Source organism: Oryctolagus cuniculus, chromosome 3, assembly GCF_051225735.1.
Source record: "Oryctolagus cuniculus isolate XC-2025 breed Fujian yellow rabbit chromosome 3, ASM5122573v1, whole genome shotgun sequence".
NCBI classification, from domain to species: Eukaryota; Metazoa; Chordata; class Mammalia; order Lagomorpha; family Leporidae; genus Oryctolagus; species Oryctolagus cuniculus.
This window is the reverse complement of record NC_142869.1, coordinates 144,949,114-144,975,379: the sequence shown is the minus strand read 5'-3', so window position 1 is coordinate 144,975,379 and position 26,266 is coordinate 144,949,114. Positions and strand designations below refer to the sequence as shown.

Genomic DNA, 26,266 nt, shown 5'->3' with positions numbered 1-26,266 from the left:
AAGTGCACAGTGACTCCTGTTGTTGACTTTACAAATTGACACTCCTGTTTATGGCATCAGTAATCTCCCTATGCACCACTCATGAGTTTCCAAGGCTATGGAAGCCTTTTGAGTTCTCCGACTCTTATCTTATTTAGACAAGGTCATAGTCAAAGTGGAAGTTCTCTCCTCCCTTCAGAGAAAGGTACCTCCTTCTTTGAAGACCTGTTCTTTCCACTGGGATCTCACTCACAGAGATCTTTCATTTAGGTGGTTTTTTTTTTTTTTTTTTTTTTCTTGCCAGAGTGTCTTGGCTTTCCATGCCTGAAATACTCTAATGGGCTTTTCAGCTGGATCCGAATGCCTTTAGGGCTGATTCTGAGGCCAGAGTGCTGTTTAGGACATCTGCCATTCAATGAGTCTACTGTGTATCTCGCTTCCCATGTTGGATCACTCTCCCCTTTATTTATTCTATCGGTTAGTATTAGCAAGCACTAGACTTGTTTATGTGATCCCTTTGACTCTTAGTCCTTTCATTATGATCAATTGTGAACTGAAATTGATCACTTGGACTGGTGAGATGGCATTGGTACATGCCACCTTGATGGGATTGAATTGGAATCCCCTGGTATGTTTCTAACTCTACCATTTGGGGCAAGTCAGCCTGAGCATGTCCCAAATTGTACATCTCTTCCCTCTCTTATTCCCACTCTTATATTTAAAAGGGATCACATTTCAGTTTAACACTTAAGAATAACTGTGTATTAATTACAGAATTAAACCAGTAGTATTAAGTAGAACAGACAAAAAAACTACTAAGAGGGATAATGTATTAAGTTGTTCATTAACAGTCAGGGCTATGCTGATCAAGTCACCGTTTCTCATAGTGTCCATTTCACTTCAGGAGGTTTCCTTTTTGGTGTTCAGTCAGTTGTCACCGATCAGGGAGAACATATGGTATTTGTCCCTTTGGGACTGGCTTATTTCACTCAGCATGATGTGTTCCAGATTCCTCCATTTTGTTGCAAATGACTGGATTTCGTTGTTTCTTACTGCGGTATAGTATTGTAAAGAGTACATATCCCATAATTTCTTTATCCAGTCTACCATTGATGGGCATTTAGGTTGGTTCCAGGTCTTAGCTATTGTGAATTGAGCTGCAATAAACATTAGGGTGCAGACCGCTTTTTTGTTTGCCAATTTAAATTCCTTTGGGTAAATTCCAAGGAGTGGGATGGCTGGGTCGAATGGTAGGGTTATCTTCAGGTTTCTGAGGAATCTCCAGACTGACTTCCATAGTGGCTTGACCAGTTTGCATTCCCACCAACAGTGGGTTAGTGTCCCTTTTTCCCCACATCCTCGCCAGCATCTGTTGTTGGTAGATTTCTGTATGTGAGCCATTCTAACCAGGGTGAGGTGAAACCTCATTGTGGTTTTGATTTGCATTTCCCTGATTGCTAGTGATCTTGAACGTTTTTTCATGTGCCTGTTGGCCATTTGGATTTCCTCTTTTGAAAAATGTCTATTGAGGTCCTTGGCCCATCTCATAAGTGGGTTGTTGGTTTTGTTTTTGTGGAGTTTCTTGATCTCTTTGTAGATTCTGGTTATTAACCCTTTATCTGTTGAATAGTTTGCAAATATTTTTTCCCATTCTGTCGGTTGTCTCTTCACTCTCCTGACTGTTTCTTTTGCACTACAGAAACTTCTCAATTTGATGCAATCCCAATAGTTGATTTTGGCTTTGACTGCCTGTGCCTCCCGGGTCTTTTCCAGAAACTCTTTGCCTGTGCCAATATCTTGAAGGGTTTCTCCAATGTTCTCTAATAACTTGATGGTGTCAGGTCATAGATTCAGGTCTTTAATCCATGTTGAGTGGATTTTTGTGTAAGGTGTAATGTAGGGGTCTTGCTTCATGCTTCTGCACGTGGAAATCCAGTTTTCCCAGCACCATTTATTGAATAGACTGTCCTTGCTCCAGGAATTGGTTTTAGATCCTTGATCAAATATAAGTTGGCTGTAGATGTTTGGGTTGATTTCTGGTGTTTCAATTCTGTTCCATTGGTCTATCCATCTGTTTCTGTACCAGTACCACACTGTTTTGATTACAACTGCCCTGTAGTATGTCCTGAAATCTGGTATTGTGATGCCTCCGGCTTTGTTTTTGTTGTACAAGATTGCTTTAGCAAATAGCTAATTTTGAAACTGTATGCCTGAAAAAGACATGCGTTGCATGTATCTTTTCTTGATTAAAATAATGAACAAAATATGCATAGTGCGCAATGTTAACACACACTGGTGGCATACATGCTGGGGTTTGGGGTTGCTTGTTTCACCTGTATTCATGTTACTGAAATCATCCCCAACAGTAATTTTATTAGCAACCTGGTTTTGGCTCATTGGATTGATGAGCATAACACAAAGTACCTGAAGGAAGTGATGTACTGGTTTCTAAGATATTTGTGTACTATAGAATTCATCTGAAGTTTCAAAGAAAATTATGTAATTTTTTCAGCTTGTATTAGCCAGTTAACATTTATTAGCTTTAAGGAGTTTAGGAGGTTGTAACACTACTTACAATTTCATTATCAAGGTGACCTACAAGTTCGTTTTAACAAAAGGTTCTTAACTTATCCCATCATGACATGTTTGTAAGATCGTGTACAAGTCTGTAAATTCAATCTAATTCATCTTTTTATATCTCTGTTCATGCATATGAATGTGTAAAGAAATATATAATCCTTTTAATGACCCCCTCAAAGACAATATGCCAGCAGTACGTAAACAAAAAAATGCAAAATAGAAATGAGAGTGAAACAAATGAAGAAGCATAGCCGGCGCCGCGGCCCACTAGGCTAATCCTCCACCTTGCGGCACCCGCACACCGGGTTCTAGTCCCGGTCGGGGCGTCAGATTCTGTCCCGGTTGCCCCTCTTCCAGGCCAGCTCTCTGCTGTGGCCAGAGAGTGCAGTGGAGGATGGCCCAAGTCCTTGGGCCCTGTACCTCACGGGATACCAGGATAAGCACCTGGCTCCTGCCATCGGATCAGCGTGGTGCGCCAGCTGCAGCGCGCTAGCTGCGGCGGCCATTGGAGGGTGAACCAACGGCAAAGGAAGACCTTTCTCTCTGTCTCTCTCTCTCACTGTCCACTCTGCCTGTCAAAAACAACAACAACAACAACAACAAAACAAATGAAGAATCACAGCAGGTAAGCTTGCATGATCCTTCAAATTGGAAATCAGTGATTAACAGAATGATTATGGAGAGAAAATAAGCCATGTAAATTCCAGGCAAAATAAAAGTCTTCTGTGGCCACTCATTCATCTTCATTTTAGGTCCAAATTCTAATCTGCATGCTGCCTTAGCTGGAAGGAGCTGCTCTTAGCCCTCTGATGAAGTAGAGAATGGGTGTCATCTGCGATGAAAGAAATTTGAATAATTGCCTTCCTAAGTGTCTCAGCTCCCACCACATGATAATAGAAGGAGGGATCTCTGTAGGGTATAAAATGTTGCTTGTCTATACTGATCAGAAGCGAAGGCAGTCACTATTAGTAAAGAGACAAATCATGAAAGAATCCCATAAAATGTTGCTTAACCAAGTTCTGGGGAATAACAGAGAGAAAGAGCTATATTTAGTATATTTAGTTCTGAATAGATGTTATTCAGTAAACATTATTTTTCCATTAAAATATTGAAAGGAAAGTGTTAGCAATTATATGATCATTTTGTTTACCAAATTATTTGCTCTTTGATAATAAAAATTTATTATCCCACAGTTAAGATGGGCAAGTAAAATGTCATCTAACTTGTACTTTATAATCTTTAACTTTCTTCTTATATAAATACTGAAAATATGTTATGTATTTTGATTATGCCATTATCAATTCTTATTACAAATATTTATCTGTTCCACAAGTTAAATATAATTGAACAGCATTGATTAGCATTTCTTTTGTGAATACTGCCATATCATTCTGATTTTAGACTACTGGAAGAAGTCATTTGCATGGCAGTAGGATAACAACAGGAAAGCTGATTTTCCCCATATCTTAGAAATATTTCATATATAAACCAAAAAGTTGAAAGTTTTTCTGCCCTAGGTGTCCTTAAAGTTAAATGAGCACTCCCAAAGGAAAACAATTGAAAGCCACTGATTTCTTCCAAAAATTTCAAGTTTTTTTTTCCCAACACTGGAATACATTATTACATAAGTCAATGCAAAACCAAAATGATACCATATTGCATGACTATATCATATGCATTGCACAGAGCAGACTCTGTAGCATTTCTTTTTCTCATTGTCCTTTTCCTTTTTTTTCTGGGGAGTGTGAAAGTAAGATACTCATTGTTTTTCTCAGATCCAGAGATCCTCCATGTTGAGGTTAACAGAGGTGACTCTAATTAACGGTAGGGAGAGTAATGCTGTAGTTGACACCATGAAAACCCTGTCGGTGCCAGCAAACTGAAGGGGGGGAGCATAGCAGAGGCAACCCAACCGGGGGAAGGTTTGGATGCAGACCCTACGGCGGATGATGGGGCCCACTTAGTGTGCTACTTAAGCTCCACAGGATAGAAGAATTAGCACAGGCCCTGCCAGGTAAAGTACTACTTTTATGTGATTGGAAAAAGAATCAAGCAAGCATTTTTAAGTCATTTGAGACATATGTATGAAGAGCCTCTGTCTGGTCCAAGCTTGGCCTGAACACTCAAATCCTGTATTTGTTTATTAAAACAAGTATTTCACATGCAAATATGCCAGTCTGCTAATGTCCCTGCTTTGCCTGAAATCACTTACACATGCAAATAAAAAGTGCATTAAAAACTTTCATTTAGGTACTATTAAAATGAACTTAATCTCTATTTTGGGAGGTATGTTTAATTGATTTTTTTAAACCTCTATGGGCTGTCTACAGCCATACCAGCCAGAACAGGCTTGATCTCCTCTAAACCTTCACGGGCCAACTGACCAATGATATATCTACCGTAATGTAAACTTGGTTGATAGGAAATTCACAAGAGAATTGCTTCCCAAAGTCAAAAAAAAAATAAACTAGCCAAGTTTGCCAACACTTTGTTTGATACATTTACATCTTGATTTAAGAAAACATGATCACTGTTAGATAAAGCAATGATGATAAATTCTCACAGTATACATGTGTGTGTTTCTGAGATGTGATTTTCTTTTGCCCTTGAGCAAACTCCCTTTCAGATGTTTGCCCATTCTTAGTTTATTTTCAGTTTAAAAACAAAAGCATCCCTAAAGAATAAATGGCCCATATTGCTATGGAATTTATTATTTGATGACAAAATAACTTTGTATCTTAAGCTATTGTGCTAGGTGATAAGGCACAGAAGCTCCTCAACTTACTCACTGAAAGAATTCAGCTTTTGAACACTTGCAGCTGGATTCTGCTTCCCAAATTCTGTCTCAGTGGAGTTAGTCCAACCTTTTTTCTTTTTTTCTTTTTCTTTTTTGACAGGCAGAGTGGACAGTGAGAGAGAGAGAGAGAGAAAGGTCTTCCTTAACCGTTGGTTAAGGCCATGCCGCAGGCTGCGGCAGGTGCACCGCGCTGATCTGAAGCCAGGAGCCAGGTGCTTCTCCTGGTCTCCCATGCAGGTGCAGGGCTCAAGCACTTGGGCCATCCTCCACTGCACTCCCAGGCCATAGCAGAGAGCTGGCCTGGAAGAGGGGCAACCGGGTTAGAAGCCGGCGCCCCGACCGGGACTAGAACCATGTGAGCTGGTACCACAGGCGGAGGATTAGTCTATTGAGCCGTGGCACTGGCTGAGTTATTCCAATCTTTACTTTTCTGTTTGAGCTATATATGTAAACTTGGTTCAGTGCAGTGGTCAAATGTGTCTTAAAAATTAGTACCACGCTATTACTATTTGTATCTGGGGCCAGCGCTATGGGGTAGCAGGTAAAGCCACTGCCTGAGTGAGAGTCCAGGCAGCTCCACTATTTGTATTTAAGCATTTAAAATTTTCACAGAAGTAGTCATATTATGAAGCTATTAAATCTCTAATAGGAAAAGCGTAGAACATTGAAGCAAGAAAGCACTTAGATTTGGTTAAGGTCATTATGTGTGCCAGAGATGGAGAGGTCAGGAGCAGGTTCCTTCCTCTACTCTCAGACTCCTCTAGAGCACATAGCAAAATGGGATTTCTTCCTTGGCCAACACATCCCCAGATCTCCTGACAAAGAAGACAGTGTCTAGCCTAATGAGGATTGGGTTTTTACCATGGCTTTGTGGAGGGATTAACAGCACAGGATGCACTGATGCAAGTGAAGGTGGGAGTGGGTACAGTGGGTAGGTACAGTCCTCTGGCCCCAGAAGTGCTGAGTCGGCAATTTCAGGAGTTCCTAAGTGGATCAGCGTGAGAAACAAAAGGGACTTATTTTATGGTAATAATGACTGAGAATTACTGTGATACAAAAGAGAAATGGCTGACTCCTCAACAGGCAGTCTGTGTAGAAATAGTAAACAAGTTTCAAATTATGACATTAAAACCCACCACTCTCAAATTCCTTAATACCTAAATTCAAAGCATGAAATTTTGAGGATAGTCTAGTGTCTGTCATTCAAAGCAACCTCCTATCCCTCACTCTCCCTCCATATTGTCCTATACATAAAGAGAAATTTTGTTTCAGACTCCTAATCAAATACCAGGGAATTTATTACAACATGCTTCACATACAGGTTCCAGCTACAGCAGCTTGAATGGCTGCCTTTAGGAACGTTTCCCCATGGCCAGCTGGGTGCCACAATCAGGGCTTCACAGCTAGGCAACATCCCAGCTACCAAACTGGTGATGTGGATGGCAGAGTTGGAAAAGCAGCCCTGTTGGAAAAATAGCCCTGCTATTGTTAATGGCAGCTACACTAAAAATTCATTGGCAGTGAATCCTGGTGTCTTCCACTGCTATGTTAAATATCTACATGCATCTCTGCTATTTTGTTTTGTTTTTACTAGCTACCTGAATGACTTAGATAGAATCACAGCTCCCGGGTATGTACCAAATGAGCAAGATGTTCTACACTCTCGAGTGAAAACAACTGGGATCATCGAAACTCAGTTCTCCTTTAAAGACTTGCACTTCAGGTATGAGTAAACATCTCTTCCAAGTGTGGGCAAAAGTATGCATCAGGCTCAGTGGTTCCTCGTGGAGAAAGCATCAACCCAGTGCCACAAGCCATGACTCTGGGGCTGTTCACTGGCTTGGCTTCCTTCAGCATCATTGTCTTGACCTCCTCACACCCTTATGTAGCCCCTTCCCCTGAGCTCAGCCCTCCTGGCCGGCCTGTGCTGACCAGGTGGTAGCTAGATGGTACTTCCCTCATGATTACAAATGACATCAAAATGACATCATATGTTGTGGGGGAGTGGAAAGGGTGGAGTGGGGTCAAAAATTAAAACAGCATATTCAAGTATCAGGGGCTGGGGTCCTGTGCCTTTTGCCTTCTTACTCCCCTCATTTGCTTAAAATATTCCTTTTAAGTTTGTTCCTTTAATTTTAAAAATTCAAATAATCTTTGAATTATTTGGATGTGATGCTATTTGTTGGAATGACAAGGCATATTTTAGAAGCAGGTTGTGAGTATGAAAATGAATTATTAATTTCATTGCTATTGCATTATCAAGACTTCTTAGAAATTTTGTTATAAAATCTTTACTATACCAAAAAATGGAAACCTAAACTACACTGGTAGAAAACATCCTTTGATACTTAAGCCCCTTTTGCTGTGGATTGTAGGCAAGATGGAGCATTAAACATTAATGCCAGGATCTAGCTGCATCCTTCAGTAATGAAAAATAGCAATTAAAATACAATAAAAAAGGTCCAGTCATGTGCATATCTTCCAAGAGTGGAAAAACTAGAGAAATGGTTAATTATTCCTATTCATTTGTGAGGAAAAAGTAAGGGAATGGCAATTAATCGGTATCATATAATTAATTTCAGTGGGATAAAAGCTTCTAAATGTTTTAAATATGCAGACTGGCTATTTAATATCTAATTAGAACGGCTGTTACATTGATAGAATATTTTCAATTAATATAAAAGAAATGTCTTCAAAATCCCTACTTAATTTTCTGGCTTACAGAGAGTTCATTTTCTGAAAGATAAGCCAAAGATGGAATCAGAGGAAAAGACCAGCACAGACTGAAACCAGCAACCCCTCTTGGTGAATGTCGTAAAACTCTGTCACCAGCCCAGCTCCACTGGTCCTTGCCAGCTGCCTTCTCCAGAATCCTGACCTTTGATTCAGTTTCTGGGATTTTCCTTTGGGAGCCCACATCTACTTGCCTCTCCCCCTGCCTCTCCTACCTCTGTCTAAACACTGCTGACACTCCCTGTCCTTTCTTATTTTTTCTTCTCTCCAAATTTTCCACTGAAACACAGACTGGAACTGCGAGTGAGGCAGCTTAGACCAAAGTTCCAATCCCAGGTTCTGCGGTGATCATTTAGCGGGAGTTCGGGAGTGCAGTGGTTACCTGTCCTTTACTTCCCCAGTAAGTTTGCTGTAGAGATTAGAAAAACTGAGTTGTAGCAGAGACTCCTAACTTGATGGGGCTGATCCTACTTTTGCAGATGGAATTTTCTGGGTGCTGAACTGTCTCAATTATAAACCAGTATTGACAATTAATGTTGTCTATTGGACATCTGTTCCTGTCTACTATACTAATCTAGTATCTTCTCAGAAGTGGTTGGTCTCACACATTATCTTTCTTACGCATCTATCTCTTCTCCAACCCCCCTAGGCTTCAGGCCTTTGCACTTGCTATTCTCTCTGCCTGAAGTGCTATGCCCCTATCTCTGCCAAGAACATCTACTTCTAAGAACTGAGTGTCCCCATCAAATGTCATCTCCTCATGCAGAGGCCATGTGCATCCTACCTCTTTGCTATCTGTTCATTTCCCTGTCATTGTTACACCCAGCAGTGTGCAGCAGATCTCCAGGACAGTGGGGTGAGGGAGAGAGTTCTGATGAGTGGCCTCAGTGCTTTCCCTGGAATACATACTGGCCCATGGCTGATTTCAATCCGCTCACATAATGTCACTAAAGGCAGAGTTGGGAAGAAACACAAATAACTCATTCTCTGCAGGCAAGTCCGCATGGGCCATTGTGGATCCAGTGCACTGCTTTACTTTTCAAAGCCTACCCGTGTAAGAACAGGAGTTTGCTGGGTTTTGTTTTGTGATCAGTTTACTCTTTTGTTTTTCTTTCTTCCTCAGATGTTATCAGCTCCAGAGGCCAGGGTCAAGTCTGTTTACAGCTCCACCTCTGGTGCTTATCAGAAAGGCTAGCAGAGAGGAAACATCTAGTGCATTTTTGCTGAGTGAGTGATGCTCCTGCAAAGTCCCACATGCACACAATCTTTACATCTCCTCAGTAATGTGAGGCGCTGGGAGTAGCAATCTTCAGGTAGGATAAAGAATCAACAAATGGAGGTTCAGATGAGTGCAAAAGATTCCCCCAAGTTCCTCCATAGGCAGTGCTAGAAAGGGGATTGAAATGCTCATCTGTCTTCACAGAGCACACAGTCCACACTGCATGTCACAGGTGGGTGGTTTCAGATATCACAGGACACCCTGTCTCCACTGCACATCACAGGTACATTGTCATACTTCACAGACTACACTGCCCACACTGCGCTTCACTGACAGGTTGTCAGGTCAATAGTGATGGAAGCCAGACTTTCTGTAGAGAATGTATCCTTCCAGTGTTGTTGGTCATTCATAATTCCTTTCAGAGGAAAAATGGGCCCGGGAGAGGGGAGTCACAATGACAGCCTGTTAGGGAGGTGTCTGAGAGGGCAGGCCTTGGGGTACTGAACAATTCAGCGATTCTACAACCAAAGCACAGAACAGTCAGCCATCAACAACAAAACACAGGAAAATCACAATCAGTTCCTGGAACTCCTAGTTCACTTAGAACCAGGTAATACAAATAATTAGAAATTCTTAATTCTACATTATATTTTGAATATAATACAGTTACTTGCCTTGATATTTTTAATAATAACAATTAAAATTTTTTGTCTAGTTTATTTGAAAGAGACAAAGAGACATATAGAGACATATATAGAGAGAGCGAGCTCCCATCTGCTGGTTCACTCCCCAATGCCAGAGAGCCAGGAAAGTCAGTCCAGGTCTCTCACCTGGGTGGCAGGGGCTAAACCATTTGAGCTGTCGCCTGCTGCTTCTCAGGGTCTGCATTAGCAGAAAGCTGGGTTCTATTCTATATTTGAATATTGCTGGCTCTGTGAATATAATATGAATGCCTCAATGGAAGGTGTCTGTGAACTGAATTGTGAAGTCCCTTTAGGAAATAGTTTGTGTACCATTCTCCTCCCTGTGCAATACCCACCTGTTTGTCATCCACTCAAACAGCTTTGGAGTTATTTTTGCTTTCTTAAGAAGAGTTTGCATTCCTCTGACTCAGATCACTGGGGTATCAATTTGCATTCCTCTGACTCAGATTGCTGGGGTATCAAAGGCTTCTTTTTTTTTTAAAATTTATTTGACAGGTAGAGTTATAGACAGTGAGAGAGAGAGAGACAGAGAAAGGTCTTCCTTCTGTTGGTTCACTCCCCAAATGGCCACTACAGCTGGCACTGTGCCGATCCATAGCCAGGAGCCAGGTGCTTCTTCCTGGTCTCCCATGTGGGTGCAGGGGCCCAAGCACTTGGGCCATCCTCCACTGCCCTCCTGAGCCACAGCAGAGAGCTGGACTTGAAGAGGAGCAACCGGGACTAGAACCCAGCTACCATATGGGATCCTGGCACTGCAAGCTGAGGATTAACCAAGTGAGCCACGGTGCCAGCCCCTCAAAGCCTTCTTTACAAGGCAGAGGCTAGAGAAAACACTAGCTCATTACTCAAATACAGGGAGTTTCTTCAAAAATAAGTCCTTTATAAAAATAATATCCTGGAAGTATTTAAGTTTTGCTACAAATTGTTTAATATTATTTATGTGAGAGTCTAGGAGAGATCACACAGTTGCTGGTCTACATCCAGGACTGGGCAAGGCCAAAACCAGGAGCCAGAAACTCAGTCCAGGATTTCCCACATGAGCAGCAAGAATCCACACACTTGCACCATCACTGCTGCTTCTCAGGTGTGCATCAGCAGGAAGCTGTGACCAGGAGTAGAACAAGGACCTGAGCCCAGGCATTCTGATCTGGGATGTGGGTATCTCGCCTTGTATTTTAACTGCTACATCAAACACCTGCCCAACTACAGGTTTTTTTTTAATGATTGCTATTCTTAAGGAGCTACCAGAAATCATTTCAGTGCACTTTTAAGGTTAGTCACAGCACTTGAGAAGTATTAAGCATCTAATAAATTCTCACAGTTAATAACTTTTAAGTCCTGAATAGGATTGTCCAAGAATGCACAGCCTTTTATATGGTAAAATTCTGTAGTGTTTCAATACAAAAATAATGTACCTTCCAACTTTATCTCAGTAAGTGCTCAGGTACTAATAATATTACATTAGCATTAATTTGTATTCACATAGCATAAATCATCCTATGACTATGTAAAACTAAGGATTTCATTTGCATATCAAATTAGAGAACTTTGGAATTTTAAGCAGGAACATCAAAATGAAAAATTCTCTCTGCCAATGTACTGCATCATCTTCATGTATCATCTAATTTAATGGAAATTGCCTTAGAGTTCTTATCAAACAAGAACCCCAACTGTCAAGCTCATAAAATAAAATATTTTCACAGATGTTGAACCAATGTGTAAGTTGAAAAGTGCCATGTAACTGTGAGCCCTTCTATTGCTACAGAATACTTCCTCAGAACAAGTAATTTAGAAAGAGATGTCCAAGGGTGTATCAAGCAATTATAGAGAAGTAACTTTCTCCTTAAGTGTTCCATGATAAAAAATAAATTGAAAGGACTGAAAACTACATAGATACCAAGGAAACAAGGCCAGCAGCTGTTCCACACAGAGCTTTAGATTTTGTAAATGTTAACATAACTATTTTCTAGAATCTTCAAGTGGCCCATTGATATGAAATAAATTAGTGTTCCTGAAATATGAAATTGAATTGAGTCCCCTGCATTTCTTTAATGGAGTATGGATCCCCCAGCCTAGGCATGAGTCTCATTGTCTATCCAGCACCTTCATCTCAGGTGAGTTTTATTATTCTCTATGAGATATCATAGAGCAGTAACTCACATATACTATATACTCATTTCAAGTGACATCATGATTAATATCAGCAACATAATATGTCTATTCTAGGAATGGAATTTATCTAATACCTTTATTAATTACATTGTGCAAAAATCAGAATTATCTAGTGGGCATTTGAACTTCCAAATGCATACACACACATACACACACACATTCAAAAAAGTAAATAATGGTATAATCATGGCTCTTTTATGGTTATAAGGACTTTTGATTCTTATTTTAATTATGAGCAGTTAAGGGATTTAGAAAGATCTCCATGCAGAGCCTTTGCGTCTCCAACCATTTACCCTGCTGTTCTCAGAACTGGGCACAAGTGAATGATTAGGTCATACCACTTTGCTGTGTCTGTGTAATGATGACACAGATGCACCTGTTGACCCTCTCAAAAACAGCAGTTTTAAGAAGTTCTATCAAATCTGTCAAACATCTTGGAAAAATCCTATTCAATAGAATAGCTTAAATAAATTTCTACTCAGATTAAATCTTATTTTTATGAGATCATATATATAGTAGCAGATGTCAAAAACTGCAATTTATTTCAAAGATAGTCACATGTTTATAGGATGAGCAAAGACATGTATCAAACTAGCTACAGAATGGTGGGTGTTTGACATAGCAGTTAACACACTGCTTGGGACCCCTGCACTCTAACTTCAAGTTCCTGGATTCGAATCTCAGTCCTGCTCTCAGTTCCAACTTCCAGCGAATGACACCCTGGGAGGCAACAAGTGATGGATCAAGTTGTTGAGTCCCTCACACCCATATGGGAGATTCAGATTGAGTTCTTGGTTCCTGCCTTCAGCCTCGTCCAGCTATGGCTGTTGTGGGCATTTGAGGAGTAACAGATGGGAGATCTCTTTCTGTGTATGTGTGTGTGCCTTCTAAATAAATGACTAATTAATTTTGCAAAATAAGTAAACTAGTTGCAGAAGCATTATGAATTTTAACCTATCTTAGATTCTGTGATAATTTTTTCAAGAATTGTAAAAGGAAGATTATTTCATAATACTTTAATCAGAAACAAAGTGTGAATAATCTTGTGTGGTCTAATATTTAGCCAAGTATTTAACATAAACTCATAAAACTCAACAGCTTTGCCAACTGTCTAAAATAGAACTCAACTGTTTAGCAAACTGTTTAATATAAAACCAAAATACTCTTATGATTTGCAATATATTAATGCCACCAGCAATTTCACAAATGACCAAATGCTTAGTTGTCACTTTAAAGCCTGGTTTGTCAATGTTCACCTACAAAAATATCAATCATTTAAAAACTGTTTTTTAAACTTTAAGAATCCTAACTTAAACATCAGATTTAATGAATAGTTATTGCCCCCTAATAAATTCATAAAATAAAAGCTCTTTTCCCAAAACAAGAAATGTAAATTCCATTTCACATCATTAAGTCTCCATTTACTTTAGCTTTTCAGAGAATTATGACATTCAAATATTTCTATTCCATTAATTTCTCTTATATTTGAACAATCCAAATATTCAGGCAGCAAGGATGCATGCTTTTCACAGAATAGCCACAACGAAGGTTTTGGCTTTGCTTTTGTATTTATAAATAAGGGAAAGACTTCAGTCAAATTGACAAGTAAATATTCTACTTTGGGTATCTACCAATTGTTTTAATAAGTTGGGACACTTCACATCTCTGTACAAGAAGATTTCAGTTAAAATTGAAATGAAAAGATGACGTTTAAAGAGATGCATGAAAAATAAATTATGACAATAATAGCAAAACAAATGTCACTTTTCTTGGAGCTTACATAATATCCAGGAAAATCAATACAAAAGCGAAACACTGGCCTTGGTCTGACTTACTGGGAAGCACTTCAGTTCAGTAACAGCAGATGTCATTAGAGAAATGTTCAGTGTTCCCTGGACCTATGACTCCTACATCAATCTGCACAGAAAAAAAAAGCATTATTTATCAAGTAGGTCATAAATGAGAAGATTATAAATGTTCAGCCTAAGATAGACTTTGAGAATTCATTTTATCAACTTGAATAAAGGCTGAGTAATATTTGTCCTCCCTTCCTTAAATGAAAACTTGGCCTATTAAAGTGTGTTTATTGGAAGCTGTGTGATACGCTGACAGAACACTGGCTAAAGGTCAGGTTGACTCATTTCTACCGTGTACTAATTTGAATTTGGAAATAAACCACCTAATCCTCAAAGGCTCAGTTTCTCCACTTGCAAAATGGGTATGAGAGGTCTTCCAAAAAATTCATGACAAAGGCTTATTATGAAAAAAGTATATAAATCTCAAATATGTTTTGCACAAAGATAAATATCATTTAATGTCATTTTCCATGAACTTTCAAATCTTTGAGACAGAAGAAACAGACAGAGAAAAATAGAGAAAAGTTCCCATTCACCGGCTCACTCTTCGAATGCCCACAACTGAGTTGAGGCAGGAGCCAAGGGCCAGGACCTCAATCCAGGTCTGCCATACAGATGGCAGGAACCCAATTACTTGAGCCATCGCTGCTGCCTTACACTATCTGCAGTTAGACAGTAGGTAGCTAAGAATCAGATACCAGAGCCTAGGGTATTGAACTGTAAACTATTAGTCCCATTATATTATTTATCAGTTGTACGTATTTATCTGAGGAGGTGATTAGCTGCTTTATTAATAGTAATCAATGTATTATTTACAGGCTGCAGAGAAGCTGCGTCATCAGACAAAATCAGGACATAGCCAGGGTGATTGCTGGGCTTGCCTTTGCTCTGATTTTCCGATTTTCTATTTGGTGGGAAGCCATTCGCGACTTGCAGCAAATAAATGCATGGGTTCATATGAAATCAGCTGGTTGGCATTTATTATCCTAAACATATCTATTACTCGTGAAGTCTGTGCAACTTAGGTGCTTTTTGATACCTAATATCTTTGTCTTAAACTATTATGATAGCACTAAGATTTATTTGAGTTTAGTCTTTTCCTCATGGGCTATATAAGGAATTTATGTTTGCTGTACAGTCCATAACATGATTCAAATGTCTTGTTCATTCTTATTATTACTGTTATTCACTGGGGACTCCACTGCCAAAAACAAAACAATATGAAATTAACATGAGAGAAATATTTATTTTCTCCAAGGTAAAATATTTTGTCACCATGCCAAGAAGGTAAATAGTTATACAAAGTCACTTGCTATGCTTTGACTATGATATAGCTGAATTCTTATAGAACTTTAAACCCCAAAGTCACAAGTTAATGACCCCCAAAAATGTAGAAATTTGATCCAATGATGGTGTTCAGAGGAGGGACCCAGTGAAAGGTCATTAGCGTCACTGATGTGGTGCCATCACAGGGTAGTTCTTGTGAGAAGTTTCTTATAAAAACCAGAGTCTAGACCCAATGTCCCTTTCTGCTTCTAATTCACCATGTGATTTATTCTCCATGCTCGCTCCAACCCTACCATCCAGGACCCTCATCAGGGATCAAATAATGGGCCCATCCCATTATGAACTTCAACCTCCAGAGCTGTGAGCTACAGTAAACTGTTTTTTTTTTTTTCTCCTTGATAATGCTGGTTGTCAATGGTGTTTCATTGTAGCAATGGAAAGTTGGCTAATTCAATACCTTAAAGAAAAAAACATTTGCTCACACTTTTAAGATTTGCATATGCAATGTGGCTAAAGGGAAAAAATTGATCAAAATGAAGGGAAATAGAGAAGTTGGGCATAAAAGCAGAGAAAAGGAAGCTCAAAAATATTGTTAGAAGTGCTGATTCAAGTCCTCCTCAGTGGAGAAAACCAAGGTATCATGGAATTTGATTACTAGGCTCTGTGTAGACACAACTTTGCACTCATTCAGTTACCTTTGTCCTGATTCCGTGATTAGTTATCCAGTAAGTTAGTGAAAAAGAAGCAGTTAGAACTGTGGAGGGTCTTACATGCTAAAATCCCACAGGAGGAGATCTGGGAAAAGGTTTGTTTCAAAATCTTACAAAGGATTTGAACCTACTGTTGTATACTTCACCATCATCTCACCAAAATCCACAAGTTAGTCCATCTTTTCTCATTCACAGTGTCACAGTTCTGTGCCAACAAGTGATTCATAATATGGTCATAATATATTCACACAATCAAATTAAGAATATGTTCAACACTCGGAATCCAGAATGGCAACACACACTATTGTCTGCCTAGAGAAAGAAAGATAGATTCAGAGTGAAGACCGTGCCAATCACTAATCAAAGTCTGAGAGCTAACTGTAGACGTTAGTTGTAGTTGAGGACTTTTGGTCTAAGTGAATAGATTTCTACCTGAGGAATGAACAACTTTTACAACATAGCTCTCATATCCACAGAACTTGTCATGGTGCCTATCACATAAGAAACGTCAACAAATAGTAACAGATGAATATGCCTTGAGTGAGGTGTTTAACAGCTCATCTGAAAAGTGAGAACAATGGTTACACCTCCCTTCTAAGTTCATGGTGAGGTGTATTGAATTCTATGATGAGGTATATTGAATTCATTCTAAGATGTTTAGACACCTAGAAAATAGTAAATTATTCTAAAGAGTGTTAAATTAGGATCAGTTCATTACAGTTGCTGATATGAAAATTAAGAGGAAATAAAAGTTATGGTCTGATATGTGTCCATTTCTGCAACATTTTCTATTTTGTGTAATTTCATTAAATGAATAAACTCTATTCTGCAAACTCTGAAAAAAATAAGGCTGCCATCATTGATTGACAAAATATATTTGACTAAAAATTTAAGTGCCTGAATACTTAATGTTTCCATAAGAATTTCACTGATTTTTGAAATTAAATTTCTTGGTTAATTTCCACATAATATAACCTTAAACTCAAAACTCTGTCCTCTGCCTCCTTTTATTTTGCATGTCTGAAACTGCAGAAACTTGGGTAGTTAGCAGCATTTATAATATTGATTGTTAATGTTAGATTTAAATTTGCAAACTATTGAACTCTTACCCATTGTCTTCAAAAGTGTGAGCATCTCTTCTTTCAATTTACTACTGCATGGGCTGGTTTTGCGTTGGTGCACATTCGAAGATACTTCAAAATGTTCACAGAAAATGCACTTAAAGATAAGTTTATTTTGGTGCAAAAATAATCTTGAAAACATGGTTTTTTCATAATGAACGTTTTTCATGGTGCTTGATTATCTTCCACAAATCAGCTGGTTGACATTTATGATCCCAAACCATTACTCTTGAAGTCTAGACCACTTGGGTGCTTTTTGATACTTAATATCTTGGTCTTAGACTGTTATGGTAGCCCCATAATTTATTTCTTTGTTAGTCTTTTCCTCATCAAATCTATCTTCTGCACTGTATTTAAAGTTACCTAACGCAACAACAAAAAGGCAGGAAAAAAAAAAAAAAGTAAATACCTACTGAAATTCTCCCACAGTCCTCCATGGACTGCAATATGAAATGTACATGTCTCATGGAACATGAAAGACTCTATCTATTTCTGATCAGTCACCCCGGGCTTACTCCTGAGTCCTGCTGTTTCAGATTACTTGCTGCCCCCTGCCCTCCCTATTCTATATGGGTATCTTGAGTCTATACTGTGTCCATCACACACCGCATCATGACCGTCACCATCCTCCTCATCATCAACACTACAACCACTAAATTACAAACTTCTTGGGGACACATATATGATAAGTGCTCAGTAAATATAATCAACCCTCTGTATCCACATCCGTAACTCAACCAAGCATTATCAGAAAATATTGAGAGGAAAACAATTGCTTCTCCACTAAATATGTAGACGTTCTTTCTTATCATTGTTCCCTACACAGTACACTGTAATGACTACTTACAATTACATTGCACTAGGTGTTACATACAATCTAGAGGTTATTTAAAGAATATGGCACAGATGTTTGGTACAGCAGTTAAGACATCAGTTGAGACACCTGCAACCCACATCAGGGAGCTTGCGTTCAAGTCCTGGCTTGGCTCCTGATTCCAGCTTCCTGCAGGTACTGAATCAAGTACTTGAATCCCTGTCACCCATGTGGGAGAGAGACCTGGAATGAATTTCAGCCTTCTGATTTTAGCGTGGCTTAGTCTCTGATGAGGGATTTGGGGAGTGAACACACCCACCCACTCTCTCTCTCTGTCTCTCTCTCTCTCTCTTCCCTCATCTTCCCCCCACCTCTCTCTTTCTGCCATTCAAATACATTTAATTAATTAGCTAATTTTTTAAAAAAGAAAGTAGAACAGAGAACATGGTAGGTTTCTTGCAAATACTCTGCCATCTTCATCTTACATAAGGGACTTGAGAATCTGCAGATTTTCTAACTTGAGAGAGTCCTGAAGCCAATCCTCTGTGAACACTGAGAGACAACTCTATATATGAAATGAATGATGAATGGGTGAATAAATGGATAATTGTTAGACCACACATCTCAATGTTTTTACCCTATTATTCAAATTTCCAAAAATATTAATTATTTAGTTTTCCAAACATGCCGTGTTCTCATATGCCTTGGTGTTTTTCATATGCACATTGTGTAGCCTACTCCCCAGCTGAATTAATGCACAATCCTTGTATTTAGCAAGTTTTTATCGCATATCTTTTATGTATGTGGCATGGGGCCAAAACCTGGGAATACAGGAGTTACTAACATATCAAGTTCTTACCCTAATGAAGATGCTACTCTATGAGAGCAATGGTGGAAATTAAATGTTAAAAAAAGTTAATTATCAATTGTGACCTTTACTAAGTAAAGAGAATGATGCTATAGGACATAAATGGAGGACAGAGAGAGAGAGAGAGAGAATTTACATGGATACCCCACGAGGCTTCTTCATGGAGGAGCTACTGGTGCTAACATCAGAAAGTTGAGAAAAGAAGCAGATTAAAAAAGAAATCTGTGTCACAGGAAGAAGAGACAACCTGGGCAAAAGTGCTGAGGCAGCAAAACATTCAGTTTATATTAAAGAAACTGAAATATCATTGAGATAAGACTGTATGGAAGGGAGGTAAGTGGTATGAAATAAACTTGGAAACCCAAGCAGGAACCAGGACAGCTACAACCTCGTAACTCATCAAGCACAGCTCGTATTTTATTCTAAGTTTGGAAAGAGGACATATTAAAAGGTTGTAAACAAGAAAGCAGCATAACATGGAATTTACCTAATTTCATTAAAACATTAAATGCAATACAATGAAACAAAATTCTGAGTGCCGTCAGAATCAAGTTTGAGTCTCTAAGAGTGGAGAGAAATGTTGGTGGCCTAGACAAGAGGTGAGGGGCTGGGAAGAACGGATGAATTAGAAGTTGAGGTCTTAGCAATAACTCCTAGTTTCCTTATTGAGCTATTGTCCCCAGTGATGCCTTTTACCAGAACACAAAATTAGGGGAATGTCCTGTTTTCAATCATGCTCTGTGAGTTTGTCTCATGATCCTGCAGGCTAATAAATATTCCTGTGTGCTCATATGTTATCTTGTATAGCAGAATATCTGTCGCATAATGACTTGCTTTTCTATCAGACAGCAAGCTCTTTGGAGATAGTGAACACATCTTTTTATCTTTTTTTTATAGATAGCATCTAGTACATAAAATGTAAACAATTATTTGAGTGAACAAATGAATGTAGAAAGAGCTAAGAGATCTGGCAAGATCAGGGTATCAGAATTACTGTAGCTTCCTGTATTCTTGCATTTCTGTTCCTCTAAAAGAACAGATATATACTTAGATTGAAAGCTTTTAAAGATAACACATGTTTTACTACAGATCTAAACATTTAAATCTTCCAACTGCTCAACATCTGTGTGTGACTTATTTTACTCTAGACTGCATGAAGACAACATAAAAAGATGAAATTTCTCTTTTTGTGTGGTGACCAAAGTAGATTTATTTTATAATCAATCAAAAATTAAAAAAAGAATATGCCTTTTAAAAATATGGGAGCATCCATTTACTACTCAAAATGTTAACAGAAATTTTGGAGGAATTTTGTAAGATTATTACTCACTTGAATTTTTTTAAAGAATGTTTGATGTAGGTGGACAGAGATCAGAGAGGAAGAAATGGATTCACTGCTTTGAAGGAGTTACGTGCATCATATTTTGTGCTGCACTCAGTGCCTATGACATGGTCCTGGTGGAGGACGAAGAAGTGGTAAGTGAATGGAGAGCGAGGCCCAGGTGAAAAACCAACACTCGTGCTGTCCCTTAGTATTACCACATTTCTCAGCCCAGTGAAGGTAACCTGATAGTTGTTCCAGCTCCTTGTTTAGGGGGCCCAACGTTCATATTTTGCAAATAATAACCCTACCTGTGCTCATCTTTCATACCTACAGAACAGAATGCATGAAAGCCTCCACCTGTTCAACAGCATCTGCAACCATAAGTATTTTGCCACCACCTCCATTGTCTTGTTTCTCAATAAAAAAGATCTCTTTCAAGAAAAAGTCACCAAGGTGCATCTCAGCATCTGCTTCCCAGAATATACTGGTGAGATTCTTTCCCATTAGCTTGTAGCAATTAATTCTTGAACAGGTAGGTAGGTGGATAGATAATATTTATATATACTCAGTTTGTTGGGTGAATAATATACTCAGTTTGTTGCTATTTCTATGGCATTATGAGTTTTTGATGCAGAGTTTACACTTTAGCCACCAGAAGTCTTCAGTGGGTTAAGCATAATTCCCAGCACCAAGTAGATGCTACATAAATGCTGATAAATGACCCTTGACATTGTGATTTTGAAACAGAGCCCTTAGAACCTCAAATAGTAGCACACAAAGGAAAATCCTAAGACATATTGATACTATTTATTCTTTAAAATCTGTAATTATTATTTATTTCTTTATTTTTTTAATTGACAAGGGCCAAATACATTTGAAGATGCTGGAAACTACATCAAGAATCAGTTTCTGGACTTGAATTTAAAAAAAGAAGACAAGGAAATTTATTCCCACATGACCTGTGCTACTGATACACAAAATGTCAAGTTCGTGTTTGATGCAGTGACAGATATAATAATCAAAGAGAATCTGAAAGACTGTGGCCTCTTCTAATCAACCCTCTGCCTTCTACTCTTGCTGGAGTACTTCAGGATATAAAAAGGGCTGTGTTATTAGTTTGAATAGCTGGTAGCTTACCTAGAAATATAACTAGCATTATAAATCAAGATGTTTTCACACAAAAAATTTCCATGTGTTGTCATCTGTATCTGAATAAGTTTTAATTTCTCTGGGTTATGGACAATGGGGTTTTTTTATGTTCTTATGGCTTAAAACTGATATATTTTGGTAACTGAAATAGTATACATTAGTATCAGGGAATTTTCTTGGAAATAAACTCCTTCATGTGGCCTAATTTTAATCATAAAATAATGAAAATTCAGAGTACTCTGTATTATTTCTACTAGCCATATTTTGAAAGACTTTCACTTTTGCTGACAAATGTAATCATGTTTGTATGCAGGGACTATTAAAAATGGTTTGAGTCATTTTACTGGTCCATTGGCTCTGTTTTAAGCCATCCAAATGAAGTGCTCATTACACATATAGGCGAAATTGGGAAATTATATATGCAAATGAATACACACACTTCTATCCATTACCATTTTTGCTTAACAATCAGTAATGCTGAATTTATTTTCAGAGTTGAAAATTTTATTAATGCACCTCTTTGCACCATCCTTGTGGAAGAGGAGAGAAAGTAGATGGTCAAGTACACGCGGTAAAGCTCTGTAAGCTCCATGATTGTCCTCAGAGGAGTATACATTTCCCATGTTCTATTTCAGGGTGGCACAGAACACTGTTACGGTGGTGGTCACATGGGCTTTAGGACAATTCTAGACAGCAAGAGGGAAAAATTATGTCTCAGTGCTAATAGGCTTTTATGCTTTGTAATTAAGGAGAAATTAGGGACAAGCAGGTAGGGGGACTTCAGAAGAGAAAGGCTGAGCTTCTCCACTCATACTGTATGATCTAATCACTCTAAATAGCATTTCGTGTTCTAGTGGTCAAAGCCTGCTTGTAAAAAGCTCAACTGATGCTTTACAAACCAAAGATGGCTTTTTTTTTCTTTTTTTAGAAAAATGTAATACACACAGAGACACACACTCACTACACTCCTAGAGTGTATCTCAAAAAATTTTTATCTTTCTTTATCAGTTAGAATATTAGTTCAGTGCAAAAAATTTACAGACTCTCAAAAGGGATTTAGCTGGGCTTTTACAAGCCAGGTGAGATGCAAGGAGCATAAATTAGGCAGTTCACCAGTCTTCAATTCAATTTAGGTAACTCTGTCTCTCCAAGTGTTGCTGCTGCTTTGTTCTCGGATGTGTTTCCATTCTCAGTACCTAAGCATGATGGTAACTCAAGAAGTCATCATGAATAGAGTGCCAGGCTTTGCACATGTGTGCACGTGCACACCACACACACACACACACACACACACCACAAGGAAGTTTTCAACAAATGCAATCAAGTAAAAAATAAATTACACTTAAAAATTTGAGATCCCTTTGCAGAATGTAAATTATTAAGGAGTCCAAGAGATTAAGTACAAGTAGCATGAGCAATCATTTAGTCCAGCCATCTAGTGAAATTGTTGGCAAAGACCCAATAAATATGACAATGATATTGATACAGCATTTTGCTAGGAGATATTCAATGTTATGAGATTTTAAATTAAGAATACAGATACTATAATTTCACACATTTCTTTGTATTTTTATTCTTTTACCCTACTTTAAACTGTTATCCATGTCAGTGTGAGGAATTTACAGAAAGTAGAAATATTACTTGAGATATTAATATTATTAACAATTGCTAAATTACTCATTTTTCTGATTTAGGGTTCCTCTTTTAGATGACACCAGTGGAAAGGGTGGGCCCAGAAATGATTCAATTTTCCATAGACTTTCCATAGACTCAGGATGGGCCTTTGGTGTAGCAGCTGGGATGTTTTTGTTCTATATTGGAGTACCTGGGTCAAGCTCTTGCTCTGCTCCCAATTCCAGCTTCCTGCCAGTGCACACCTAGGAAGCAGCAGCTGATGGCACAAGTACTGGGTCCCTGAAATTCACATACATGGATGACCTGGACTGAGTTTTGACTCCAAGCTTTGGTCTGCCACAGACTTGGAGCCAACCCGTGGATGGAATCAATCAATCAATCTCTCTCTCTCTCTCTCTCTCTCTCTGTTTGTGTGCTTCTCTGCTTTCCAAATGTATTTACATATATTATATATACATATATATCTCATTTTGACTTGTGCAAAAAAAAATAGGCATAAATATTTGTTTATAAAACATTTTTTCTCAGGGTCAGCATTATGGAGTAGAGAACTAATCTGCTGCCTGAGAAGCCTGCATCCCATATAAGTGTAGGTTCAAGTCCTGGCTGCTCTACTTCTGATCCAGCTCCCAGCTAACATGCTTGGGAAAGCAGCAGAAAATGGCCCACGTGTTTGGGCTCTTGCATCCATGTGGGAGATGATGGAGTTCCAGGCTCTGGGCTTTGGTCTGGCCCAGCCCCTGCTGTTGCTGCCATCTAGGGAGTGAACCAGCAGCTAGAAGATCTGTCTCTATCTCTGTCTATCTCTCTTATTCAGTATCTCCCCTCTCTATAATTCTGCCTTTCAAATAAATGAATCTTTATTTTTTTCTTTGAAAGCTTTAAATACTATGTTAAATAAGAAAACTAAAAGTAGAAGTCAATCGGGATCATTAAAAAATAACAACTGTTAAATTCTAATTCTATAAAGGAACTTACAAGTTTTACTTCATTATCAAAAACACTGCCATGCTAGACAATGAATTTTGATAAAGTTAGGAAAGAATTTTTAAGAGACAAAATAAACACATTTTATTTTTTAAGTTACAATCTTTAAAATTGAAAGTATTTTGGATTTTATTTTCTAATTTTCAACGTAAGACGTTAGAAGTAGATTCATGACAGTTGGTGCTAATTTAAGACAAAAACAACATGAAAATAGGGGAAGATTTGCTTTTAAGAAACTCCCAAAGAGTCAAGAAATGGAGTTGGTTAAAATTGCGACACCTGCTTCAGCTGGAAGTTCAGCCTTGTATTGGGCAGTCAGCACTCCAGCTTTTACAGCATTCCAAAGAGGCAGGCCAGGTCTCTGCCACCCCAGTGTGTGTTCAAACAAACAAAAATGTACCCAGCTCAAGTGTACTCAAGTATGACCCAGCAGATGTTTTCTTCCTCCGTTATGGGAGGTTTCTCTTCCTGAACTCATACCACTCTCCAGACCTGCTTACCTTGGATTTTTACCACACATGCCCAATCCATTCATTTCTAAGTTTTCCCAATACAGAGAGACTGCATTTACCTCAGAGACTTGATGTAGATGTATATCCAGCAGGGACTTTAGGACCGATCCTCTGAGGTTTTCCAGGCGCATGAGCTGGTCAAAGACTTGGTATTCTGGGACTAGTAATTAGAGGGGTAAATGAAGACATGTGTGAGCCGGGGGCCTCTGCCTTGTGGTGAAGCCGTTAACCTGCAACACGAGCATCTCAGAGGAGAGTGCCTGATCCAGTCCCAGCTGCTCCACTTCTCATTGAGTTCCCTGCTAATGCACCTGGAAAAGCAGAAGAAGATGGCCCAGGTACTTGGACCCCTTCCCCTCTGTGGGAGACCCTACGGGAGTTCCAGACTCCTGGCTTTAGCCTGGTCCAACCCCTGCTATTGTGGTCATTTGGAAAGTAAAACAACAGTGGAAGATCTCTTTCTCTCCCTCTCTCTCCCTCTCTGTTGCTCCTTCAAATAAATAAAAGATACATTTAAAAAAAAAAAAAAAAAAGGTATGAACTGAGCAATTCCTTTGTGTTGAAACATTGTGAAAGCTGTCAACTCCAAAAATAAGCTTTATAAAAAAGCAATTTCAAAATTTGTATGGTTGCCAGCATTTACTATAAATATTGAATATCCCATTAATTAGCAAAAGTTATAAACAAACATCACATCATGTAATTGTGAAAAATATGTTCTCAGTTTATGAACCTGTCCCAGTACAAATTTACTTATCCCTCATCTTTTCAAATAATGAAATGTTCTAAAACATTTGCAGAAAATTACTCAAGCTTGGCTTTATCAGAACATTACGGACATGAGAGAAATATACATCTTGTATTGACTGGTATATCTTTACTATGCTGTATTATTTCTGAAGCAAGTGTGGACACATTTGTTAAAATGTATGACTGCTTGAAATAAAACATCATTAAGAATTATGGGAGATAGTGTGAATTCTCAAATTTACAATAACTTTAAAAATGAAAGCCATGATGTTCTGCCTGGAGTGGAATAAGTATTCATTAGATGTCGTAACCAACTAGAGCACACTTCTCATCAATAATCCCTTTTCTGACATTCTTACAGCCTAATCCAGACCACATGGGGGCACACTTACATCGTATGTTTTTCTACACAAACGCTGCAACCATAATAAATTTGGATCACAACAACCTTAATGAAACAGATAATAAAATTGTATTCAGAATCATAGTTCAGTTTTTGCTTCTAGCTCAGTAGTATAGAATAGTCAGAGAATCAGAAGACAGAATAATTTAATCAAACTCAAAAATAGCAAAGCCATTGAAACAGATTTAAATGTGTAATCACAGTTACAGGGGCTTCATACTCTGGTGGGCTTTTGGGGTCACTTTCAAATTGTTGTTTAAATCTAAGTAACCATTCATTTTGTAAAGTCTGTCTTCCCATTCAGTCTGTATGGTGTTTTAAATCCTCTTTAGCTCACAATAATTTGCTGGCTGACAACTACTATGTTTTGTGAGTTGTACCCAATTGGCTGCTTGTTAATGTGTGTCCTTTGAGTAAATGGAAGGACAATTCCATTCTGCTACACCACGAACCGTCCCATTGCTCTGTTTATTACAACCTTCCTCCAGACAACTCCACCAAACCTGTGACATTGTTTTTTAACTAGCCCTGCTGCTGCCAGACATTTTTCTTTAGCAATAGCACATTGTTAATTTTAAGTCCCATTTGTCACACTACTTAAGTAATAAAAAGAGTCACATGAAAGAGAAAGGAAATAAAAAGAACCTAATTTACTTCTTAGGGACA

At 38.5% G+C, this 26,266-nt stretch overlaps 2 protein-coding genes and 1 long non-coding RNA gene across 7 annotated transcripts in view; 1 reads left to right on the top strand and 2 right to left on the bottom strand.

Annotated features, from left to right (window-relative positions):
* The window catches only part of CD36 (CD36 molecule (CD36 blood group)), a 233,588-nt gene extending 219,525 nt beyond the window's left edge, over positions 1 to 14,063 (bottom strand). Inside the window, exon 1 of the mRNA XM_089328507.1 lies at positions 14,020 to 14,063. The gene's annotated coding sequence lies outside the window, so the exon portion shown is untranslated. The remainder of the gene's footprint in view (positions 1 to 14,019) is intronic.
* Positions 1 to 21,651, top strand: part of GNAT3 (G protein subunit alpha transducin 3) — an 83,878-nt gene extending 62,227 nt beyond the window's left edge. For all 5 annotated transcript variants that reach the window (XM_070071242.2, XM_070071244.2, XM_051848882.3 and 2 more), the window contains 4 exons: positions 6,951 to 7,079; positions 20,187 to 20,316; positions 20,498 to 20,651; positions 21,027 to 21,651. In XM_070071242.2, coding sequence (XP_069927343.1) covers positions 6,951 to 7,079; positions 20,187 to 20,316; positions 20,498 to 20,651; positions 21,027 to 21,217 — 604 coding nt within the window. In that variant the 3' untranslated portion in view covers positions 21,218 to 21,651. The remainder of the gene's footprint in view (positions 1 to 6,950; positions 7,080 to 20,186; positions 20,317 to 20,497; positions 20,652 to 21,026) is intronic.
* On the bottom strand, positions 16,917 to 24,754 carry LOC149127544 (uncharacterized). The gene is made up of 2 exons (XR_016230994.1): positions 24,507 to 24,754; positions 16,917 to 17,521 (listed from the first exon to the last, which is right to left on the bottom strand). It is a non-coding gene; the product is annotated as an uncharacterized LOC149127544 (long non-coding RNA).
* Between the last annotated feature and the right edge of the window lie 1,512 nt (positions 24,755 to 26,266).